The 26,406-nt window shown below is 40.7% G+C and overlaps 2 protein-coding genes across 3 annotated transcripts in view; one reads left to right on the top strand and one right to left on the bottom strand.

The window, feature by feature from the left end:
• The first annotated feature begins 3,650 nt into the window (after nucleotides 1-3,650).
• LOC139578499 (E3 ubiquitin-protein ligase RNF170-like) lies at nucleotides 3,651-22,037 on the top strand. The gene is made up of 6 exons (XM_071406178.1): nucleotides 3,651-3,794; nucleotides 5,380-5,434; nucleotides 12,709-12,817; nucleotides 16,075-16,148; nucleotides 16,316-16,426; nucleotides 17,120-22,037. The coding sequence occupies exons 1-6, from the start codon at nucleotides 3,754-3,756 to the stop codon at nucleotides 17,435-17,437; spliced, it is 708 nt and encodes a 235-aa protein (XP_071262279.1). The 5' UTR covers nucleotides 3,651-3,753; the 3' UTR covers nucleotides 17,438-22,037.
• LOC139578498 (importin-13-like) overlaps nucleotides 19,908-26,406 on the bottom strand; it is a 44,981-nt gene continuing 38,482 nt past the window's right edge. Inside the window, exon 23 of one of the 2 annotated variants that reach the window (XM_071406177.1) lies at nucleotides 19,908-22,391. In XM_071406177.1, the coding sequence (XP_071262278.1) occupies nucleotides 22,334-22,391 (58 nt within the window). In that variant the 3' untranslated portion in view covers nucleotides 19,908-22,333. Of the gene's footprint in view, nucleotides 22,392-24,256; nucleotides 26,385-26,406 lie in introns of those variants that run through there. The other variant, XM_071406176.1, reaches the window with a different exon arrangement.

Here is a 26,406-nt window from a genome sequence, read left to right on the forward strand (position 1 = left end):
AAACTAAAAATGACTCAATAAACCATGCGTTCTGGGAATGCTATAAAGTCCAAAAGTTATGGGCGGAGTTAGGAAGTTGGCTGTCAGAAGGATTACAATGTAAACGTACTTTTAATTCTTCTGTCTGAATATTTCAAGACATGGCATAAGAGGGTGCAGTGAGATACTCATCTTGAAAAAAACGTATAGTTAAAAACTGGAAATCAAACAATCCTCAATCGATAATGGAATAGTCAAATTGTTTATTGTCTAAGTGTTGAAAGTATGTGGGCAACAGAGAGAAATAAAATTATGCAGTTTGAGGCCATGTGGCGAAGAGTGATGCGGGCGCTGGAGATGAGGGTGTGAGCAGGTGGGTCTGGGCAGGTGTGATGTGAATGTTTGTGAGCATCTGTATGTTGTTATTTGTATGTGTATGCTTTGTATTGTAAAAAATAAATATATACCGTACCAGTCAAAAGTTTGGACACACCTACTCATTTAAGGGGTTTTCTTTATTTTTACTATTTTCTACATTGTAGAATAATAGTGGAGACATCAAAACTATGAAAAAACACATATGGAATCATGTAGTAACCAAAAAATATTTTATATTTGAGATTCTTCAAAGTAGCCACCCTTTGCCTTGATGACAACTTTGCACATTCTTGGCATTTTCTCAACCAGCTTCATGAGGTAGTCACCTGGAAAGCATTGCAATTAACAGGTGTGCATTGTTAAAAGTTCATTTGTGGAATTTCTTTCTTTCTTAATGCGTTTGAGCCAATCAGTTGTTGTGACAAGGTGGGGGGTATACAGAAGATAGCCCTATTTTGTAAAAGACTAAGTCCATATTTAGTTAAGAACAGCTCAAATAAGCAAAGAGAAACAACAGTCCATCATTACTTTAAGACATGGTCAGTCAATGCGGAACATTTCAAGAACTTTGAAAGTTTCTTCAAGTGCAATAGCAAAAACCATCAAGCGCTATGATGAAACTGGCTCTAATGAAGACCGCCACAGGAAAGGAAGACCCAGAGTTACCTCTACTGCAGAGGATAACGTTCATTAAAGTTACCAGCCTCAAACATTGCAGCCCAAATAAATGCTTCACAGAGTTCAATTAACAGACACATCTCAACATCAACCACTCAGAGACTGCATGTATCAGGCCTTCATGGTCAAATTGCTGCAAAGAAACACAAGCAATGGACATTAGACCAATGGAAATCTGTCCTTTGGTCTGATGAATCCAAATTTGAGATTTTTGGTTCCAACCGCCGTGCCTTTGTGAGCCGCAGAGTACGTGAACAGAAGATCTCCACATGTGCGGTTCCCACCGTGAAGCATGGATGAGGAGGTGTGATGGTGTGGGGGTGCTTTGCTGGTGACACTGTTGGTGATTTTTTTAGAATTCAAGGCACAATTAACCAGCATGGCTACCCCAGCATTCTGCATCGATACGCCATCCCATCTGGTATGCGCTTAGTGGGACTATCATTTGTTTTTCAACAGGACAATGACCCAAGACACCTCCAGTCTGTGTAAGGGCTATTTCACCAAAAAGGAGAATGATGGAGTGCTGCATCAGATGACCTGGCCTCCACAATCACCCGACCTCAATCCAATTGAGATGGTTTGGGATGAGTTGTACCGTAGAGTGAAGGAAAAGCAGCCAACAAGTGCTCAACATATGTGGGAACTCCTTCAAGACTGTTCGAAAATAATTCCAGGTGAAGCTGGTTGAGAGAATACCAAGAGTGTGCAAAGCTGTTATCAAAGCAAAGGGTTGCTATTTTGAAGATAAAATTAAATATAATATATATTTTCATTTGTTTAACACTTTTTTTTATTAGTACATGATTCCATTTGTGTTATTTCATAGTTTTGATGTCTTCACTATTATTCTACAATGTAGAAAATAGTACAAATAATGAAAAAACATTGAATGAGTAGGTGTGTCCAAACATTTGACTGGTACTCTCTATACACTACCGTTCAAAAGTTTGGAGTAACTTAGAAATGTCCTTGTTTTTGAAAGAAAAGCAAATTTTTTGTCCATTAAAATAACATGAAATTGATCAGAAATACAGTGTAGACATTGTTAATGTTGTAAATGACTGTTGTAGTTGGAAACTACTATTTTAAACTATTTTTAATGGAATATCTACATAGGCGTACAGAGGCCCATTATCAGCAACCATCACTCCTGTGTTCCAATGGCACATTGTGTTAGCTAATCCAAGTTTATAATTTTAAACGGCTAATTGATCATTAGAAAACCATTTAGCAATTATGTTAGCACAGCTGAAAACTTTAGTTCTGATTAAAGAAGCAATAAAACTGACCTTCTTCAGACTAGTTGAATATCTGGAGCATCAGCATTTGTGGGTTCGAATACAGGCTAAAAATGACTAGAAATAAATAACTTTCTTGTGAAACTCGTCAGTCTATTCTTGTTCTGAGAAATGAAGGCTATTCCATGCGAGAACTGCCAAGAAACTGAAGATCTCGTACAACTCTGTTTACTACTCCCTTGACAGAACAGGGCGAACTGGCCCTAACCAGAATAGAAAGAGGAGTGGGAGGCCCCGGTGCACAACTGAGCAAGAGGACAAGTACATTAGAGTGTTTAGTTTGAGAAACAGACGCCTCACAAGTCGTCAACTTGCAGCTTCATTAAATAGTATCCGCAAAACACCAGTCTCAACGTCAACAGTGAAGAGGCGACTCCAGGCAGCTGGCTTTTCATTCAAAAACAAGGACATTTCTAAGTGACCCCAAACTTTTGGACGGTAGTGTATTTTGTAATGTCATATATTTAACCTGCCATGATGCCCTAGTGAGGAATCTGGGACAAACCGCTAGTAATCAGTGTGTGTGTTTCTGTGACATGGGACTTTAGCCATCTCCAGCGGCAAAGTCACTGTTAGTGGCCCCTGTGACATCGATCAACTCTTGTTGTAATTAGACATTCTGAGGCATTTTGACCTTCTTCTTTTGGCCAAGAACTGTAAGGTAAACGTTTGTGTAAATGTTGTTACTCATTATCATGGCAGACTGTGGGAATTCAGTTGTAGTCTTGACCTTGGGCATTGCTAATCTGTATCTACCAGTACCAATGTGACAGATTTATGTATGAAGACTATTATGATGCCAATCCTAGTGAATTTAGAGAGGGTTTGATATTCCTTTCAACTGGGTAGCTCTTTAACAGTAGTCTAATACATATGGATATACAACAATAAGCTATTTCACAACTCTATTTCACCACCACAGAGCTGGTGTTTTATGGTTAAAAAAAATAAAAAATATGTGGGCCAGGGCTGAGTAAACGTATAATAAATCATTGACCAAGTTGGACTAAAAAGGTGGGGTCAAAGAGGATAGCTTTGACCTTGTGTGGGTGGTCACATGATCAAAATAGAATGTGGAGATGGGAGTGGTCACAGTTTTTTTGTTTTGAGCCCTTATTGATTTCAATCAAATTTACCAATCACATCTATCACATATGAGAGAAACTGCTTCTATGTTATGTCATACTAGTACATTGTCACTCAATGGTCTCTGTAGGTCACTTCCAGGCAGGCAGGCAGCCATCAGCTACCAGATCAAAAGGCCTAGTTAATGATTAACAATACCAGTCAGATTTATTGTGTAGAGTGATTCTGTCAGGAAGCATTTCCTTCTCTAGCCTGTCCGGGAAACACACACTCTACAGACACACTCTCAGGCTCTCTGCCTGTCTACAGCTCTAGATCAGACAGCTGCCAGATGAATCAGACCATGCAACCCTCCCACAGCTCTCATCCCAGGTAAGTCCTCTTTTCTCTGGGCATAAACAGAGGATCTATACCCTCTCCTCTACACACCACCCACCCACACACTGCAGAGACTGCTAGTGGAGGTGTGGTTGGGTGTTTCATGTGGGGGTGTCAGAAAATGTGAGTGCCTGGTACATAGACTGTAACGGTCTGGTATCTTAGGATTTTCACGCTTAACTAGTTTGGGTACTTGGTATAGGGGGAACATAATGGGGCATCTACAGTAGTATCTGGTTACTAGCTTTTATAGAAAACTAACTAAACTTGCACTGGGTAGTTAGCCATAAGATCCCAGTTATGATCCCAAATCTATTTTTTAAAAGTATTCAGACCTTTTACTCTGTACCTTGTTGAAGCACCTTTCGCAGCCTCAAGTCTTCTTGGGTATGACGCTACAAGCTTGGCACACGTATATTTGGGGAGTTTCTCCCATTCTTCTCTGCAGATCCTCTCAAGCTCTGTCAGGTTGGAAGGGGAGTGTCGCTGCAAAGCTATTTTCAGGTCTCTCCAGAGATGTTAGATCGGGTTCAAGCCGGGCTCTGGCTGTGCAACTCAAGGACATTCAGAGACTTGTCCCGAAGCCACTCCTGCGTTGTCTTGGCTGTGCTTAGGGTCGTTGTCCTGTTGGAAGGTGAACCTTCGCCCCAGTCTGAGGTCCTGAGCACTCTGGAGCAGGTTTTCATCAAGGATCTCTCTGTACTTTCCTACATTCATCTTTCCCTCGAACCTGACAAGTCTCCCAGTCCCTGCCGCTGAAAAACATCCCCACAGCATGATGCTACCACCACCATGCTTCACTGTAGGGATAGTGCCAGGTTTCCTCCAGACGTGAAGCTTGGCATTCAGGCCAAAGAGTTCAATCTTGGTTTCATCTGACCTGAGAATCTTGCGCTGCAGAGATGGTTGTCCTTCTGGAAGGTTCTCCCATCTCCACAGAGGAGCTCTGGAGCTCTGTCAGAGTGAACATCGGGTTCTTGGTCACCTCCCTGACCAAGGCCCCTCTCCCCCGATTGCTCAGTTTGGCCAGGCGGCCAGCTCTAGGAAGAGTCTTGGTGGTTCCAAACTTCTTCCATTTATGAATGATGGAGGCCACTGTGCTGCAGACATTTTTTGGTACCCTTCCCCAGATATGTATTTCGACACAATCCTGTCTCGGAGCTCTACGGACAATTCCTTCGACATCATGGCTTGGTTTTTGCTCTGACATGCACGGTCAACTGTGGGACCTTATATAGACAGGTGTGTGCCTTTCCAAATCATGTCCAATCAGTTGAATTTACCCCAGGTGGACTCCAATCAAGTTGTAAAAACATCTCAAGGATGATCAATGGAAACAGGATGCACCTGAGCTCAATTTTGAGTCTCATAGCAAAGGGTCTGAATAGTAATGTAAATAAGGTATTTCTGTTTTTTATTTGTAATACATTTGCAAAAATGTCTTAAAACCTGTTTTTGCTTTTTCATTATAGGGTATTGTGTGTAGAATTATTTAATACATTTTAGAATAAGGCTGTAACGTTAAAAAAAAGGGAAAAAGGGAAGGGGTCTGAATACTTTCCGGATGCACCTCCTATAGATCCTCAGAACACACACAGGACCGAACAGCCCTCAAACGTGTAAGCTACAACAAGGTGAGGCCACACACACACACACACACACACACACACACACACACACACACACACACACACACACACACACACACACACACACACACACACACACACACACACACAGAGAGTGCTTCATTCAGTATGGATATCAATGTAAACAGCATTTGTGGAGTTGAATGTTGCTTTCCTCTGCCCTGGTTTCAAAAGGAAAACATTCACCATCTAGTTCGGTAACTTTAGCTACTTAGCTAAACAATGGAAGGTACACAATCCATGGCCACATAGCTAGATGGCTAGCTACTTACTCTGTAAATTAGCTTGAAGTGCTAGAAAAGTAATCGAAACAAGTAGAGAAAAAAGTAACTAAAATAAACGTGTTTTATTATCTTCTGAATGAATTTGTTTCTCCTGTCTTAAATGTAGCTAAAAGTTATATTTTGCTATCTCCCAAAATAAATGCCATCTCTTTGATGAGTAGTTCATTCAGTGAATGTAACGGCTATCGTCATATTCCTCCTCCTCGGACGAGGAGAGGCGAGAAGGATCGGACCAATAAGCGGAGTGGTTAGTGTTCATGATGAATGATTTATTATAACGGAAAAACTGAACACTGAAAATACAAAACAAATAAACGAAGTGCAGAAAACAGATACAGTACCGTGTGGTGAAAAACACAAACACGGAAACAAACACCCACAACACACATGTGAAACCCAGGCTGCCTAAGTATGATTCTCAATCAGGGACAACGATTGACAGCTGCCTCTGATTGAGAATCATACCAGGCCGAACACAAAAATCCCAACATAGAAAATCAACCATAGACAAACCCACCCAACTCACGCCCTGACCAACTAAAATAAATACAAGACAAAGGAAAACAGGTCAGGAACGTGACAGTGAATCAGGTCATCTTCATGGTAACCAAAAACTCTTTCTGACATTTAGTAGAGATCCTATTATATTACTAGAGGGGCTATGTCATAAACCCTCAAATGTCCATAATGGGGCCAAAATGGCAGCCATATTGGTCAGGGAAAAATCTAAAACCAGTCTAATTGGAATGAATGGCAGTAGAGGCATAAGCATGGGTGAAAGTAAGGCGGTACGGTCCGGTATGGCGTTCAGTCAAAAGAGAATAGAGGTATGCCGTATCGGTAAAACATGAGCCTATCACAATAATTAAAACAAAATGTCATAGAAAACTGTAGGCTATTTAAAAATATATATAAATTTCACCTTTATTTAACCAGGTAAGCTAGTTGAGAACAAGTTCTCATTTACAACTGCGACCTGGCCAAGATAAAGCAAAGCAGTGCGACACAAACAACAACACAGAGTTACAAATGGAATAAACAAACGTACAGTCAATAACACAATAGAAAAAAAGAGTCTATATACAGTGTGTGCAAACGGCGTGAGGAGGTAAGGCAATGAATAGGCCATAGTAGTGAAGTAATTACAGTTCAGCAAATTAACACTGATAAATAGCAGATGATGATGTGCAAGTAGAAATACTGGTGTGCAAAAGAGCAGAAAAGTAAATAAAAACAATATGGGGATGAGGTAGATAGACTGGTTAGGCTATTTACAGATGGGCTATGTACAGCTGCAGCGATCGGTTAGCTGCTCAGATAGCTGATGTTTAAAGTTAGTGAGGGAAATATAAGTCTCCAGCTTCAGTGAGTTTTGCAATTCGTTCCAGTCATTGGCAGCAGAGAACTGGAAGGAAAGGCGGCCAAAGGAGGTGTTGGCTTTGGGGATGACCAGTGAAATATACCTGCTGGAGCGCGTGATACGGGTGGGTGTTGTTATCGTGACCAGTGAGCTGAGATAAGGTGGCTTTACCTAGCATAGACTTATAGATGACCTGGAGCCAGTGGGTCTGGCGACGAATATGTAGCGAGGGCCAGCCGGCTAGAGCATACAGGTTGCAGTGGTGAGTGGTATAAGAGACTTTGGTAACAAAACGGATGGCACTGTGATAGACCGCATCCAGTTTGCTGAGTAGAGTATTGGAAGCTATTTTGTAAATGACATTGCCGAAGTCGAGGATCGGTAGGATAGTCAGTTTTATTTACACCATTATTCATCAATACCGTATATCAGAGGCATAAAAATGAGCGAATGGACTTGAAAACAGGTGGTATATTCTACGCTCCAAAATGCGATGTGGTTAAACTTAAACACTGACATTTTGCTAAGGCAGAGATGAGTGGCCGACACCGAAACGCGCACGGACAGCAGTGGACGTGTAAATTCTGGCCTAATGACAAACGCCAAATTTCTTTAAACTTTGTGATGCTTTGTGTAAGAGATGTCTCTTTCCATTCAACACTGTAGGGAGACTGGGAATATGTTGCGAGTGGATGAACTTTTATTTAATTTTTTATTTAACCATTACTTAACTTGCTTGGGTAGGAGTTGTTTGAAGTGATTGTTTGACAATCAGATGAAAACATCATGACTGGTTGTGTTTATGCCACAATAAATGTAATACATTTTAAAAGTTAAATGACAAATCTATACAACTAGGCCCACAGAGATCCCATTGAATTATGCGCAACAACGTACACATATAGAAGGTGCAAATACTTTCACCCCTGGCCATAGGTGATGCATTTCTTGCTTTTACTTAGACAGGAAAATAAAAGTAAGGCATGCTATGTATCAGAAATTGTGTAATGGAATTATAGTCAACCTAAAATATTGTCATATAATAATAAATACCGTTTAAACAGGTTCTATGCACATTTTCTGTATAAATAGCATCTAAAATATATGTAAACAGACCATAAATGCCTCAGATTTTGTTTTCATATATAGCTGTGAGCGCTATTGTATGATACAATATCAGTACTTGTTGCATTTACAATTTACAACTAGTCCTACCATGAACTTATTTGAGCCAGTGTATGTACGGCTGTGGATTGACTGCATTGTTGGAATGTAATGTTGACATATTGTCAGTTAATTAAAAACATTTATGGAATCATTCCTCTAAAACTGCCTGGCTAGCTAGCTAACACACATACTGTACAGTGCAGATCAATTCTTCCCATTCATTGTTTTACACAATATCTTATCATAGCACTGGCAAACCAAGGTAGACCAACTCCCTGACCAACATGGCTGACATTTGGACCATCAGAAAGAGGTTCATGTTCATTCTAGTATTCTAATTTCTAATTACATGGCCATACATGCCTTCAAACCACCATAAAACCCTTAAATGATGCACTTGCCTAAGGAAATGTTTGAAAGGCTCGATGCAACACCCTTACACAATTCACTTAAAGAAGGGAAAATTATTCTTTAAGGTAAACCCTTAAAGGGAAATGTCAAAGAAGTTCAACTTCATATTCATCATCTCCAGCACCAACATACTGTACATGAAAATAACGTGTTTCTATGTTTTGTAGTCAAAAAGAGAGGAAGATAAGTGTTTCTAATCACATCACCAACTAACTAATAGACAATACCACCCCCCCACAAAACATAAAAACTTGCCATTTTCACATACAGTTGAAGTCGGAAGTTTACAAATATTTAGCTTGGAGTCATTAAAACTCGTTTATCAACCACTCCACAAATTTCTTGTTGGGCATCTACTTTGTGCATGACACAAGTCATTTTCCCAGCAATTGTTTACAGACAGATTATTTCACTTATAATTCACTGTATCACAATTCCAGTCAGTCAGAAGTTTACATACACTAAGTTGACTGTGCTTTTAAACAGCTTGGACAATTCCAGATAATGGTGTCATGGCTTTAGAAGCTTCTGATAAGCTAATTGACATCATTTGAGTCATTTGGAGGTGTACCTGTGGATGTATTTCAAGGCCTACCTTCAAACTCAGTGCCTCTTTGCTTGACATCATGGGAAAATCAAAAGAAATGTAGCCAAGACCTCAGAAAAGAATTGTACACCTCCACAAGTCTGGTTCATCCTTGGGAGCAATGTCCAAATGCCTGAAGGTACCACGTTCATCTGTACAAACAATAGTACACAAGTATAAACACCATGGGACCACGCAGCCGTCATACCGCTCAGGAAGGAGACACGTTCTGTCTCCTAGAGATGAACGTACTTTGGTGCGAAAAGTGTAAATCAATCCCAGAACAACAGCAAAGGACCTTGTGAAGATGCTGGAGGAAACAGGTACAAAAGTATCTATATCCACAGTAAAACGAGTCCTATATTGACATAACCTGAAAGGCCGCTCAGTAAGGAAGAAACCACTGCTCCAAAACCGCCATAAAAAAGACAGACTACGGTTTGCAACTGCACATGGGGACAAAGATCGTACTTTTTGAAGAAATGTCGTCTGGTCTGATGAAACAAAAATAGAACTGTTTGGCCATAATGACCATCGTTATGTTTGGAGGAAAAAGGGGGATGCTTGCAAGCCGAAGAACACCATCCCAACCGTGAAACACGGGGTGGCAGCATCATATTGTGGGGGTGCTTTGCTGCAGGAGGGACTGGTGCACTTCACAAAATAGATGGCATCATGAGAAAGGAAATTTATGTGGATGTATTGAAGCAACATCTCAAGACATCAGTCAGGAAGTTAAAGCTTGGTCGCAAATGGGTCTTCCAAATGGACAATGACCCCAAGCATACTTCCAAAGTTGTGGCAAAATGGCTTAATAACCTGTTATGGCTGCAAGGGAAATTATTGAGTAGCCAGAAAAAAGGTGCCCATTTCAAACGGCCTCGTACTCAATTCTTGCTCGTACAATATGCATATTATTTATTACCTTTGGATATAAAACACCTTCTAGTTTCTAAAACAGGTTTAATTATTTCTCTAAGTGAAACATAACTCTTTTTACAGCCCATTTTCTGGAAAAAGTGAATTTTCCAAGAAGCTATGTCTCTCTTCAAGATACTCTCTATAAAAGGCCTTGGCACTTGGGACTGTACAAACACGTCACACATCTTCCCCTGGTTGTCATGCGGAAGTGAGAGAAAAAAGGACTTGATTATCTCTGTCAGGGACTGAAAGGAACCTCTTTGAGTGATAAGTGCGCACTTTATAATTTTTTCTGGGCGCGAAGTAGGAACTGGACCGCGCTCCTGGAAAACACTCGTTATAGGTGAATATGACCTCCAGCTTCGATTTTCTTTGATACATGTCACAAAATCATCCTAAAGTATGTTTTTTCAATATACTTTAATTATATTATTGAAATTTATTCTGGACTTTAGACGTGATGCGACGCAAGAATTTTGTCAAGACGGAGAGGTTAGCATGGCATGGCCAGTGTGTCATGCTAATTCAACAGGGACATCGTTCGTTCTAGGTCCAAATGAACACGGTTCTGAACAAAGGACCCTTTGGAGAACATTCTGATGGAAAATCAACAAAGATAAGGACCCAATTTGGGATGCTTTTTCATATATCTGTCGAACTGTGCTATCGCTAGCGTTTGACTAGAATCAATGCTGCTGTGTGCTAGCTATTGTAGTAAGCTAATATAACGATATATTGTGTTTTCGCTGTAAAACACTTCAGAAATCGGAAATATTGTCTGTATTCACAAGATCTTTCTCTTTCATTAGCTATCCACCATATATTTCTCTGAAATGTTTTCTGAAGTGTAATAAGGTAGTTGACGTTGGTGTCTGTATTTTCTCTGGCTACTCCCGTGCGATTTCTTACTGTAGCTATGATGGTAGCAGTAATGTAAAACTGATTTATAGCTAAAATATGCATTTTTTTTGAACAAAACATAGATTTATTGTGTAACATGTTATAGGACTGTCATCTGAGGTAGTTTTTTCTAGGTTATTTAGGTTGGTTCTAGGTTAGTTAGGTTGGCTTGTGCATGCTAAATGCAGCCTACTTGTGCTGTGAAAAATGTCTTTCTGTCTTTTTTTATTTGGTGGTGACCTAACATAAATATATGTGGTGTTTTCTCTGTAAAACATTTAAAAAATCGGACATGTTGGCTGGATTGACAAGATGTTTATCTTTCAAATGCTGTATTGGACTTGTTAATGTGTGAAAGTTAAATATTTTACAAAAATAGATTTTGAATTTCGCGCTCTGCACTTGGACAGGCTGTTGTCATATTGATCCCGATGTCGGGCTTGCAGCCTGAAGAAGTTTTAAGGACAACAAAGTCAAAGTATTGGAGTGGCCATGACAAAGCCCTGACCTTAATCCTATAGAAAATTTGTGGGCAGAACTGAAAAAGCGTGTGTGAGCAAGGAGGCCTACAAACCTGACTCAGTTAAACCAGCTCTGTCAGGAATGGGCCAAAATTCACCCAACTTATTTTGGGAAGCTTGTGGAAGGCTACCCGAACCGTTTGACCCAAGACTAAACAATTTAAAGTCAATGCTACCAAATACTAATTGAGTGTATGTAAACTTCTGACCCACTGGGAATCTGATGAAATAAATAAAAGGTGAAATAAATCATTCTCTCTACTATTATTCTGACATTTCACATTCTTAAAAGAAGTGGGGATCCTAACTGACCTAAGACAGGAAATGTTTACTAGGATTAAATGTCAGGATTTGTGAAAACTGAGTTTAAATGTATTTGGCTAAGGTGTATGTAAACTTCCGACATCAACTGTATGTTGATGTTGCGGTGGTGGTGGAGATTTTTAAGTGTCCCTTTAAGGATAACACTTAAGATGTTTCATGCAAATGCCATGAAGGGTTCTAAGCCCTAATGTGACAACCAATACAATCACACAGCAGTGTCAATCAAAAGGTACAATAGACACTACAAGATGTTGATAATTTTTTGTACACTCAGTGCATGTCCATTTAAAAGTGGTTACAATTCATGACATTTTGATGACGATAGTATGATAAACTAACGGAAATGTACATTTTCATCAAGGTTTCGCCATTTTTATTTTTACTTTTTGAACATACTAATATTAATGGACCAAAAAATCTCTAAATTAACTGACAACTCTTACTAATAACCATTAATGTTATTAATAATGCTGAGAACAGAGGCAGTCTGGAGTGAAGGAGGAGATCGTAGAGCTCCATCCAGCTGACAAGCTAACTTAGACCTTGATCATTTCAGAGCTGATATTTCCTTATGATGAGGTCCACTGTGATTTATAAGACCTTGGCTTCATCTCTTCTCAGGTGTTTGTTTCTGTTATTGTCCTGCTATTCCAGGGGGGTGTATCTCATGTTCATGAGGGCCACAGTGTCCAATCACTCTTTTGTGATCAGTTAAGTGCAGAGGAGAAACAGAAACCTGTGTTATATTTATCTCTAACCGTACCAATGTACTCATCTTTCTCAAGAACACCTCTCAGATCTGTCCATCTGCGGGCCACAGAGACTGGCTCTGCCCTGTGTGTCTGCAAACTGCCAGCTTCCCTGTACAGACCAACTGTGGCCATCTCTTCTGTGGTAAGACAGCACCACACACCATCCCCCGAAACCAGAATTTGATCGGATTTATCTATGGGTCAAGAGAGACTTGTACAGATAGAAAGAGGTCTTCAGGGTCCAGAAGGTAGCATATTAACATTTACATCAAATCAAACCCAATCAAGCTTTATTTATACAGCACAGTTCTGACATGGAATGCAACGCAATGTGCTTCCCAGGAAAAAAATATATTAAAAAAAGTATGAAAATAAAAAAAGAAATATTTATTACACAACAAACGTAAGAGGATAAAAAACGAAAGAAAAACAATAAAGACTGAACGAACTAAAATCACCCTAAGGAAAAGCAAAGCAGTGTGTTTTAAGATCTGGTTTAAATATAGTATGTCCACAGTTTTGGCACCCCTCAGGTACGCTGTGCCAATTGTGCGCCGCCCTATGGGACTCCCGATCACGGCCGGTTGTGATACAGCCCGGGATCGAACCTGGGTCTGTAGTGACACCTCTCGCACTGCGATGCAGTGCCTTAGACCGCTGCACCACTCGGGAGGCCCCCATCTGGCATTTCTAATCTGTCCTTTTTCAACCTTACTGGAGCTATGGTATCAATGGTTGCACTTAATTTGCTATGAAAGTGATCAACTAAATCATCACAAGAGGAAGGCAGAGTAGGTGATCGAGTATTGTTTATACACTCAATAAAATATGTAGCTACTTCAGAGGTAAGATGGTGTTTCTTAATAATGCGTTCAGTATTACCCTGTGTTATGGGCAACAAGGTAGTACAAAATACACAGTGGAGATCAGATAAAGCAACATCAACTATAGAAGATATGCCAATAGAAAGCCTCTTGGTAATAACAGGTCCAGAGTATGGCCGCTGTTATGGGTATTAACATGTTGGATAAAGTCCATAAAGCTCAAAAGATGAATACATTCAATGGCTTTGGAGTCAGTCTCTTTGTCAACATGAATATTAAAACAGCCCAACACAATTATTTTATCATTGTTCTCAAGCACAATAGACAATGGTTTAGAGAAACCAGTAAATAAAGTGGGGCAAAAAAGGCTGTCCCCCACCCTTTTCCCTTTTCTGACAGAGTATAAAAAGCTGTAATCCAGGAGGAGGCTTCAATAAGAGCGACACTACAGTCTGAAGACATCCATGTTTCAGTGAGAAACATGCAATCAACTTTGCGCTCTGTAATGAGGTCATTCATGAGAAAGGTTTTACTAGTGATTGCTCTAACATTTAAAAGCAACATATTCAATGAGTGTGGGCCACTCAGCCCCTGGGCCAACTGCCTCAAGGTAACCAATGGAATAACAACCAAATTATTAACGTTTCAACCACATTTTCTGATAGTTTCCAATCTATCAGAATGGTAGGAGATGATAGTTTGCATAAACTCACTAGAAGGCAGAGTTAAGGGAACATAAATGAAGTTACTCAAAATAACCCTAGAGCCGTTTCTACAGGAGTTGATGCTTTCCAAATCCTCTGTTCCTTATTCTGACAGGGAGAACTAGAGCACTACCAGACCCTGTCGGTCTGTCTCTAAAACAGTTTGCAATGATGCTGGGAATATTCCTGGAACCCCTGCAGTTATGGTAAATCCCTTCTCTTTAAAAAGTGCAGGGGTTCCCAAACGGGGCCCCCCCCTTCCAGCATTGGGGATCCACGTCTATTTCTATGAGCACAAGTGCTGCTCATGACACAAACTGTTCATACCTCTCTTTTTGGTGGAGAGAATTTTGCAGGTTTAAAGCTTATTTCCTGCAATTCTACACATTTTATCACGGCGTGCAAAAATCATTTTGTAGTTTTAAAGCACATTTTCTCATGTGTATTCATGTGGTATTTGAATGACTCAAAGATTACAACAATATCTTTGGGCTAAAAAAACTGACATGGGCTAGTTGATCTGGGCATTATATTATTCTAAATAGCTCTCTAAGGAATGAAGTGACTAACATGACAAGAGGAACTGATGATGCACTACCCAATGTCAAATTGCACCTTGTGCATTCTACTATTACAACTTTCAAGAGTAAGTTTAAAGCCGGGCTGAGTTCCTTAAAAAAAAACACGGGACGGGGGCAGAGATAATTATTCTCTTCCCTGTGCTAGCGTTGGTGTTTTAAAAAAATGGTGGTCCTCCCTCAGATCTCCTAAAGTAAAGGTCGTTAAAACCTAAGTGAGTAGCTTACATAAGAAAATGCCATACAACATACTGACTACAGCAGCAGGTCATTGTCTGTCCATCTGCCTGTCCATCATGAGGCTGTCTGGCCAATGAAACTTTCCGTCTGTGTCATGTGATGAGAGCCCCAAGACCTGTCTAGCCTGGGGGGTTAATACTTGACAATCGTTGCTATAGTGAACCAGTGTGTGGCTCCCACCTGAAAGAGATCACACACACACTCAGGCTTTGATCATTCACGCACACCTCTCTCATTTGGCCAGAGGGTCTCTATGGAAACCATGGAAAAGAGGAACTCCCCCAGCCATCCATGGTCTTAAAGAGTTCTAGGATATGGTGATCACAAGGCATTGTTATGACAACGCTAACCTGGTTGCCAGTCTGTTTGTTGGCTTGCTGTAATACTTGTAATATTTGACGTGTGCTGGATTTAGTTTGTCAAGCTTAATAGAACCAATAAATACTCCCAAAAGTGCAAAATACAAATTTGCTAAATCAAGAGTACCAAGTATTTTACACATTTTTAATACTTGTTCGACCAAGTTATGTTTGCTATCCCTGAGTATGCAACGGATCAGTTGAGTAATTCCATCATCAGTTTTGTGTTTTGTAGTAAAACTGTCTGTTTTGGCCAAAATCTCATTACAGAAGTGGGACAACAGTGATAGACAGCTATATGAGTGGTGGATTCAAATAGTGGTTGATAATGGTAGTAGCATATGTCAATCTCCTCTCCTTCACCATTGTCTGTGTCATCATCACGTGATTCAATAACTACTCCACCCGACCTGCCCCTCTTACCCATGCCTCCCCCTAAGAGAGAGAGAGGGGCTGTACTTAGTTAATTAACATTCAGTAGACAAGGTCATGTCACTAGTACAAAAGCTTCTCATGCAGCCGTCAGCATTTTGCTCATACCTGCATTTTGCTCAATCCCGCAATAATATGAACACATTACACTAGCAATATGACAGTTTCCCTAATGGTGAATCGTAGTTTTTGGGGTACAAATATTAATGGAAAGAGTAGTGATTGAGTACTTATTTTTGTTACCTTGTTTCTCTGTCTGCAGCTCCCTGTCTGATCTCGTACTGGAGACTTAGGTCCTGGCTGGATGCCATCAGCTGCCCTCTGTGTAGACAAAGGGTAAGCAAGACACACCCAACTGTAGAAACATCCATTATTACCATGATATTACACTTGTTATCCGACAAGAAAAATAGCAAAATTATGTTGAATAAAAGTGATAAATAATGGTTCAGAATTGATTGAATGTAACTGGAATGGATTTTCCCTCTCTCTCTCGCTCTCAGGTCAGTGTCCTGTGTCGTCTATTTGGTGAGGGTCGGTCAGACAGAAAGGAGAGGGAGGTTCTGGGAGAAATTACAGACTACAACAAACGCTACTCAGGAACCCCTCGAAGGGTCAGTACCACCATAGACCATATATTACATTGTTCTATCTCTATGAGTACCACACACAACATTTAGTAAAACATGCTACAACCACACTACAACCTAGTAACACACAAAACCTTCAGATAATCTTTACCAATTAAACCATCCAACACATTCTCAAGGGTCTTTCTGCAGGTATTTTTTCGCTCTCTAGACTAGAGCTTCATATCCTTTGTTATACTGTAGATAGCTTGCTCTCTCTCACGTTTTATGAACATATCAGGTTCTGTGATTTAATTTTGACCTTGAATGTGGCTGCAGAAAAGATGGCAGTATTTACATGATAATAAAGGTGAGTTCCTTTCCCATCCCTCTGATAATGGTTTTGTAACTGGAATACTGCTTACGCAACCACCGCATAGAGCCTGTATTGTACAAGGACAATGGAAGGATATCACACTAAAGTAGAATACAATTCTCCCTCACTCCTGTGGTTGATACTGTTGTGTACATCTCAATACTCTAAAGTGGCCACCTCTCCTAATTTTCTTTACTTCATCTGGACTGATCTAAAATAAGAAAACGTTACAAAACCTTTTGCTACATCATGCTCTACTCTAGTGAACATGAACCAGATCTCTATCCCACCTGAAGCCAGGTGAAATGACCGTGACACCCTCTACTCACACCTGTGCCCCTGTCTTGTCTTCTGTCACTTAGGTGACAGACTACTTGTGTGACACGCCCCTGTTCCTGCACCTGCTAGCTCGCAGCCTGGGCGCTATGGGGGGGCTCGTGTGCCTCTTCTTTGTCAGAGTGGTGCTCTGCTGTCTTGGGGCCATGGTGTCCCTCTCCTCTGCCCCCCTGGACACTCCATCCTCCCTGTCTGGCCTCCTGGGGGTCCTGGATGACCTGGTGGTGGTCTTCCTGCTGCTCACCTGTGTTATCAACATCAACCAGCAAATGGCGCCAGAGAGTGGGAACTCCTCAGCACACACAGCCACACAGGGAGTAGGTCTGCTCAGTAACTCGCTGTAGCAGCAGAGATGATAACCTGCAGTGATTTAACCTTGGTTTCAACAGGAGATCTCAAGGTGAAGAAACAATTTTTTGAGTGAGACCTGGCAAAATGTCAGCAGTGTCCGTCTGCTGGTTTTCATCCTGGTGTTAGCAGGTGTTGGACTCACTGTAGCACTAACATAGACAACCTTTAGGTTTACAGCTAATTACAGGTGAACAGCAGACAGTCTAACCAGGGGCCCAGTTTATGCGTTGATGAATGTATGCTGACGTAAGTGTCTCAACTGTCTCACACCTTGCCTTCTTTCTTTCCTTCATGACCAGTGATCTGGTGAGATGGTGAAAGCTACATGGTAGAACCTACACAACTAGTTTCTCCATACATGCGGTGTAGGCCTACCAGTGGAGGCTGGTGGGAGGAGCTATAGGAGGACAGGCTCATTATTATGGCTGGAATGGAATTAATGGAACGGTATCTAACATAATTCCATTATAGCCATTACAACCAGCCTCCACTGAGTCCTACTCAACTCATTTGAGAGTGGGCATGTTTGATGGATTACGATGTAGCATTTTATGATGTTTTTTGTGTAGTGTTTATTTCTACTCCTACAGTATATACAGTACCTGTAGCCTTTATTTTGGAGACAGTTATGGTTATCACTGGCCTTCAGTGGTTCAGTGAGACCTGGGGTCTGTTCAGGAGGGTGCAGATTAAATGTAGGCCTATTGTGTTGCACCCTGCTCAACGCAACCCTGTTGTTTCTCAGTGATGTCAGTACTGTAAAATTAAACTGTAAATACTTGATATTTTACCAAGGCATTGTTGAATACTTGCTTCTGATTGGCATTCTAGAGCGTGCATTATGTAAGGGATAATCAAGGAGGGGCTATGCTTTCTACGGAAAATAATGAACACGTGGAAAGTGTGTTCCATGACACACCACTAGCAGAGTGGAACTGACCTTCCATGGAGTTGCATTTCTGGAGAACGCAAGTTGATTATCCCTTTTATACCATGGCTGTAAATGAACACATTTGTGTTCTTTGCTGGGAGAAATGTGTTTAACATCCACTGAAGTAGCTAGCTAGCAAGTTAACTAGATAGCTACAGTAGTTTCTGTGGTAACCGAACAAACAGACTTGCTAGTTTAGCTAACCAAACCATCAGTCCTAGCTTGCTATTATGAATTTTGAATTCAACATTACCAATACTGTTTTCAATTAGACTTTTGCTTTCAAAAGCAGTGTTGAGGAATTTCTTACACAGGGACACTCAAAGTAAATCTTAAATGAATCATTGTTTATTGTCAGCGTTCTGGAGAGGTTCCACCCAACTCAATGCACCATAGTACACATGTCGATCAGGGTCTCTAATGTGGCAGTCCCGTTAGTTCTCTTATATACTTACACAGAAAGTAATACTTGCATGATTTAGCTTGTTCATTATTTGTTTGCTGTCATTCATGTGACCGACTAATACTGGTTCATGCATGTGGCAGACCAATACCTCATGAGGCTTCTTCTCTCCAAGCTGAGACTTTGAAACTGAAGTCAGGATTTCTCCCAGGCATTCAATTAGTCACTTGCATGAACACAGAAATTGGTTATTAGAAAAGCACAAACAGAACACAGAAATTGATCATTTGAAAAGCACAAACATAAACATTTCCATCACAGCAGCTCAAACAAAACATGTACAATAGCCATTGAATTCTACAGTGAAAATATACTGTGCACTGTAGGGAAATAATGCACACTCTAGAATGCCCTTCAAGCCAATCAGAAAGGACTATTCAACAATTCCATGGTTTAAGCAATAAGGCATGAGGGAGTGTGGTATATGGCCAATATAGTACAGCTAAGGGCTGTTCTTAGGCACGATGCCATGTTACCAACTGGTTACCAACGTAATTAGAGCAGGTAAAATAATGTTTTATCATATCCGTGGTATACGGTCTGATATACTATGGCGGTCAGCCAATCAGCATTCAGGGCTTGAACCACCCAGTTTATAATTAAGTGATAATGCCAGAGAAGCATTGGAGGATATTTGGAGGATATATTGGCACGGGTGTTGTTAGGCCTGAGACGAAGTCGACGGTTGGTAAACTGTGCCAATATATGCTCCAAACACTGGCTTCGAGGGTATTATCACTTTTATACACTGGGTTACCAGCATGTTCAAATAATGATTGACATATTTTCATTAAAAACATTATTTTGATTAATTTTTTCATACTATTTCACCCTTCCACAAGATATAGTCCCAACAAGGCACCTCGGGTGTTTGTGGTATGTTGCCAAAATACGGTACCACGGCTAAGGGCTGTATCTAGGTACTCCGCGATGCGTCATGCATAAGAACAGCCCTTAGCCATGATAGTTTGGCCATATAGAAAAGTTTGTGGTTATAAGCACATCCTTAGAAACATAGGTGCTGGGCTAATAAAGAATACTAGTATAGAACAAGAAGGCCCGCACACTGTTAAAGCTCCCAATTCACAGATTTATTGACAACGTTTGGATCTGAAACAAATCTTCGTCAGGTCAAATAAACTGAGTGCTCACATCCCAAAATATACACATTTCACCTCACATGACCATTGTGGACATGACGCATGGTGGGTGCAAAAACAATGTGTATCTCTAATGATTGAATAACATTGACATGTGTACATGTAGTAGTTCCAGAAAATAATATATATTTACAAAAAGACCAAGTGGGTAACCTGGAAGGCAAGACAAATCAAAGTGACATATTCATGTAAGAAATGGTCTGATATCAAACTCTTGGTTCAGACCTCTAGGAGACATGGTACACAAACGTTGAATCCAATCCAATTCTCTTCTCAATAATAGATTATCAGTATCTCCCCCCTTCTAGGAGTCTTAACATGTTCGATGCCAATGTATCTCAAAGAGCTAATGTTGTGACGAGCCTCCATGATATGCACAGCCACAGGGTTTCTCTGGTCAAGGGTCCTGATATTACTCCTGAGTTCTGCTATCCTTGTTTTCAGAGCTTGTTTTGTTTTTCCTACATAGCATAGACCACAAATACACTTGTTGTAATGATGCCCGTAAACTACACCCACTCGTACCTGATTGCTTAAATAGACACCAGCTGGAATGCAGTTTTAACCAATCAGCATCCAGGAATAGACCCACCCATTGTATAATTCACAGTAGAATTCAATGGATATAGTTCATTCTTACATGTTAAGAGTGTCTTGATAAGATTGTCTGTTAAATTCTGAAATGTTATACAGTATGTTTGAACTGCTTTGCCAGCAGCATACCACCCTGCATCCCACTGCTGGCTTGCCTCTGAAGCTAAGTAGGGTTGTCCTATCTCCTGGCCGGTCCCTGTATGGGAGACCAGATGCTGCTGGAAGTGGTGAAGAAGGGCCAGTAGGAGGCATTCTTTCCTCTGATCTAAAAAAATATCCCAATGCCTCAGAGCAGTGACTGGGGACATTGCCCTGTGTAGGGTGTCATCTTTCGGATGGGATGTTAAACAGGTGTCCTGACTTTCTGTGGTCACTAAAGATCCCATGGCATTTATCGTAGGAGTAGGGGTGTTAACCAAGGTATCCTGGCTAAATTCCCAATCTGGCCCTCATACCATCATGGCCACCTAATCCTCCCCACCTTCCAATTGGCTCATTCATCCCCCTCTTCTCCCCTGTAACTATTCCCCAGGTTGTTGCTGTAAGTCAACTTACCTGGTAAAATAAAGGTAAAAAAATAAACAAATAATTGAATGCCAATGTGAAATTGAAAGCATTGTTGAATTCGATTTTCACAGTGGTGTTAAGTACTTAAGTAAAAATATTTAAAGTACTACTTAAGTAGATTTTTTGGGTATCTGTACTTTACTATTTATATTTTACTTCACTACATTACTAAATAAAATAATGTACTTTTTACTCCATACATTTTCCCTGACACCCAAAAGTGTCCCAACACAGACTTATCAAAAGAACATCCCTGGTCATCTCTACTGCCTCTGATCTGGCAGGCTAACTTAACACAAATGCCTAGTTTGTAAATGATGTCCGAGTGTTGGGAGTGTGCCCCTTGCAATCCATCAATGTAAAAAAAAATTTTTTTTAAATTGTAAGGAATTTGAAATGGTTTATACTTTGACTTTTGATACTTAATATATTTTTAGCAATTCCATTTACTTTTGATACTAAAGTATACTCAAGTAGTATTTTACTAGGTGACTTACACTTTTACTTGAGTTATTTTCTATTAAGCTATCTTTACTTTTACTCAAGTATGACAATTGAGTACTTTTTCCACCACTGGATGTTCATAATGTCAAGCTAGGACTGATGGTTTGGTTACCACTGTAAGTATTGTAGCTATCTAGTAAACTTGTTAGCATCTAAAGTGAATGTTAAATTATAGCCATGGTATAAAAAGGATAATCAACTCGGGGCTCTATGCGTTCTCTGGAAAATAATGCAACTCCGTGAAAGGTCAGAACACCTTTCAAGTAGCTTGTTATTTTCCATAGAATGCCGCCACGTTGATTATCCCTTACTTAACATTGTGAATATTGTAAAACACTTTTAATTCTATAAATGTTGTATTTAATGTTCTGAAAGTTTGTTCCTTGACCTTGAGTGTCAATTATTGCATCTCCACATGTTGAAATGTATTTATTTAGTTCTCAATTTGAAAAAAACAGTTCATAAACCATTTGTCAATTGGTCAGTAAATTACACAATAACTAATCTTCCAATATAATTGAACAGTACCAGTGATAGACAGCGGACCAATCAAACTCTGTGTTAGTAGTAGCGTGAACATTGGAACGTTAAAGACAGCTCAAGTGATCTCCCGGGCTACGCATGTTTACCAACGCTGCTGCCTGGTGTAGTCATCAACAGTGAGAGTTAGCTAGACAATACAGCTCTCACACTGGAGTCCAACTTCAGCTTGGATGTCTTTTTCACTTCTGAAATGGTAAGAAACATTTATATTACTACCCCGCCCCACACTACAGTAGAATAATAGTGAAGACATCAAAACGCTTAAATAACAGAAATGTAACAAATCAAAATAGATTTTAGATTATTCAAAGCAGCCACCCTTGGCCTTGATGACAGCTTTGCACACTCTTGGTATTCTCTCAACCAGCTTCACCTGGAATGCTTTTCCAAAAGTCTTAAGCTTTCCCACATATGCTGAGCACTTGTTGGCTACTTTTCCTTCACTCTGCAGTCCAACTCATCCCAAACCATCTCAATTGGGTTGAGGTCGGGTGAATGTGGAGGCCAGGTCATCTGATGCAGCACTCCACACAGTCTGGAGGGTCAACAGGGTCATTGTCCTGTTGAAAAACAAATGATAGTCCCACTAAGTGCAAACCAGATGGGATGGCGTATCGATGCAGAATGCTGTGGTAGCCATGCTGGTTAAGTGTGCCTTGAATTCTAAATAAATCACTGAGTGTCACCAGCAAAGCACCCCCACACCATCCCACCTCCTCATCCATGCTTCACGGTGGGAATCACACATGCAGAGATCATCCGTTCACCTACTCTGCGTCTCACAAAGACACTGCAGTTGGATCCAAACATTTCAAATTTGGACTCATCAGACCAAAGGACAGATTTCCACCGGTCTAATGTCCATTGCTCGTGTTTCTTGGCCCAAGCAAGTCTCTTCTTCTTATTGGTGTCCTTTAGTAGTGGTTTCTTTGCAGGAATTCGACCACGAAGTCCTGATTCACGCATTCTCCTCTGAACAGTTGATGTTGAGATGTGTCTGTTAATTGAACTCTGTGAAGCATTTATTTGGGCTGCAATCTGAGGTGCAGTTAACTTTAAGGAACTTATCCTCTGCAGCAGAGGTAACTCTGGGTCTTCCTTTCCTGTGGCGGTCCTCATGAGAGCCAGTTTCATCATAGCGCTTGATGGTTTTTGCGACTGCACTTCAAGAAACTTTCAAAGTTCTTGACATTTTCCGCAATGACTGACCATATCTTAAAGTAATGATGGCACTCTCATTTCTCTCTGCTTATTTTAGCTCTTCTTGCCCGAATATGGATTAGGTCTTTTACAAAATAGGGCTATCTTCTGTATACCACCCCTACCTTGTCACAACACAGCTGATTGGCTCATACGCATTGAGGAAAGAAATTCCTCAAATTAACTTTGAACAATGTACACCTGTTAATTGAAATGCATTCCAGGTGACTACCTCATGAAGCTGGTTGAGAGAATGCCAAGAGTGTGCAAAGCTGTCATCAAGGCAAAGGGTGGCTACCTTGAACAATTTCAAAATATATTTGTATTTGTTTAACGCTTTTTTGGTTACTACATGATTCCATATGTTTTATTTTATAGTTTTGATAACCAATATTATTCTACAATGTAGAAATTAGTAAAATAAAGAAACACCTTGGAATGAGTAGGTATATCCAAAAATGTGATTGGTACTGAATCTTAAAATATATAAAGTTCCACCATGGGCTCTATGGCATTAGAAGTATCCCAAAAACCCACAACCAATACATTTTCACCTGCGACATTCAGTGATGTAAATAAGATGACATAACCTTGAAATGGATGGGTTTGTGAGCTTTCTAAATGCCCGAATGCGAACCTTTAATTGTGATCTTGAAAATGTTATTATCTTCTTCGCTTTGGAAAATGAGAAAGATGACCATGAACATGTTGAATTAATACAGATTGGTGCCCTATAACTGTAACAGATGTTTCATTTAACATTTTTTATTTACATTAAAACACAGACCTAACATAGCGGCCAGTAGGAAGTGCCTGAAAAGGTTTAATGGAAACATTCGCACACCAGACGTGCCGTCTTAAGATATATTTAATAAATTAAAACAAAGTACAAAAAAGAAACAATGTACATTTTATCCCCCCCTTCCCTCACCCACTCCTCCTCTCTCAGTGACAAACATATTCCCAGACTGTACCCTTAGGCACTGGACGAAGTCAACCCTAGACACTGATCTAAAGTCAGTCTTGCATCTTCAGTCAGTAATGGTTAAGAGGATCCATGATCTGTGTCTAAGGCCAACTTCTACCCAGAGAATCTCCTCACAGTGTCACACTCACAGTATTTCATAATCTCCCACCCCCTTACCACAAAAACACACACATGCTACATGTCTGCAGGCACCTAGAGTGACAGAAAGAGGGAATGGACCCAGTTGACGTAATAAGGAACCAGGAAATACACGTGAGCCGGCTGCACCAATCGTTTCATTCGTCCAAAATGGTACCCTATTCTCTGATCTCCATATATTCTCAAAGTAGTGCACGTTGGTTTCATTTCAGACACAGTCTCAATTCCATTCACTGAGAGGAGTCCATTTCATCTGGCACCCAGTGCAAATATACTTCCTGAATAATCTTTCTGACATCAGTGACTAACCCCCCTCCCCCCTGGTTTCAGTCTAGGCAGGCAACCGGTTGGTTGATAAGACACTGGTTGACAGGCACCGGTTAAGAGCAGTATGGTGTGCAGTTTGTTCTACTGGTTTATAGATCATATGGATGAGTTCATCTAGTCGTTGGTTAGGACTGGTCAGTCATTCCAAGCCATGTGGAGGTTAGTGGATTGTTGTATTATTTTGGTCTGTGTGGCAAGCGGAGAACATTGAAGTGGAGTACTCAGGACATGTGCTGTATGTATGGGAGGACTAAGTGTCAAATGGGAGGGTGGGGTCCGTTTCTAAAGGGGGCGGGGCCATGGGGGGTGTTTGGTATGTGAAAGTGATGTCGGTCAGATATAAGTGCACTCAATAAGTGGGGAGGCAGACATTTGCACACTCGCGCAAAAACATGCGCCCATACACACACGCACGGAAATGTTCAGTAATATGACTGTTAATACGCACAACATGATTAATAGATTTGCACGATTACAGTGACTGTAGTCCACAGCTAGGACAACATACCCCTCTCCTACACACCCCCATCTATCCCCTCCCAACATTCATCATCTCTCCTACCTCTATCACTCTCTCCTGGACAAAATACATTCTAGATTCATGAGGAAACCACAGTTTTGTGACCGTGTGTGGGTGACTGGGTGTGTGTGTGTGTGTGTGTGTGTGTGTGTGTGTGTGTATGGCAGGTGCAGGAGAGCAGAGTCTATAATCTTCTACTTTAGTCTCCTTAGTTAGTGGTTCAATCGATCACCTCATAATTTCCCCATCAAGGCAACTATCAAATACACAAAATAAAAGACTAGTTCACATGACGTTCCACGATAATTTTGGCAAACGTAAGAGCATGGGGGTGCGCGAGTCAGTGTTGTACGATATACATTATGCTGAAAATATGTGTCTATCCACAGAATGCTGTCCTGTCATTGGTCCCTCTCTCTTCCTGTTTAGCAGCAGCAGGACTGGCTGTGTTTCATTACATAGGTGTTTATGTGTGTGTATATATATATATGTTTAGATATATATTTATTTTGGTTTTCTTTCCAAAGATACAAAGGACAACTAGCTAGCTACGTACGGTAGGTACAGTACCACTATCGTCTCAGATGCTAAACAACCAGGAAAGAGCAGAGAAACAGCCTTGGAGCCATGGAAGATCGTAACCAAAAGTCAAAGCGAGACAAACAGAGGGCATGCTTGTAGTTGAAGTCACAGAAATGAGGGGGTAGGGGGTTGAGCAACCTTCCTCAGACCGCTGTGGGGTGTGACATAGCTCCATCAATGGCAGACCTTTATGGGGAGCTGTTTTCTGTTCTAGGGGGAGGGTCTTGTTTCTATCGTCCAATGGAAACTCCAGTTTTGAGGGGTTTATGGGTACTGTAGTAATGTGACGTCCGGCCTGGGGGTCGTGGCAAGGTCAGGGGTCAGAGGCAGTATTCAGCAGCATACTCGGTCCCGTGAAGACCTCTGCAGACTAGTGTAAACTCCTTCACTATGTCCTTCACCCTCCGCTTATTCACTCGCTCTCTAGAGTAGAGAGAAAAGGGAG

This window comes from Salvelinus alpinus, chromosome 6 (assembly GCF_045679555.1).
Source record: "Salvelinus alpinus chromosome 6, SLU_Salpinus.1, whole genome shotgun sequence".
Lineage (NCBI taxonomy): Eukaryota > Metazoa > Chordata > Actinopteri > Salmoniformes > Salmonidae > Salvelinus > Salvelinus alpinus.

Bases quoted from the DNA above. Each gene is read 5' to 3' on its own strand.
- LOC139578499 (XM_071406178.1), top strand. From the start codon at position 3,754: ATGAATCAGACCATGCAACCCTCCCACAGCTCTCATCCCAG. The intron at 16,149-16,315 runs GTAAGCAAGACA...TCTCGCTCTCAG, and splicing joins GCCCTCTGTGTAGACAAAGG to GTCAGTGTCCTGTGTCGTCT. The intron at 16,427-17,119 runs GTCAGTACCACC...TCTGTCACTTAG, and splicing joins ACTCAGGAACCCCTCGAAGG to GTGACAGACTACTTGTGTGA.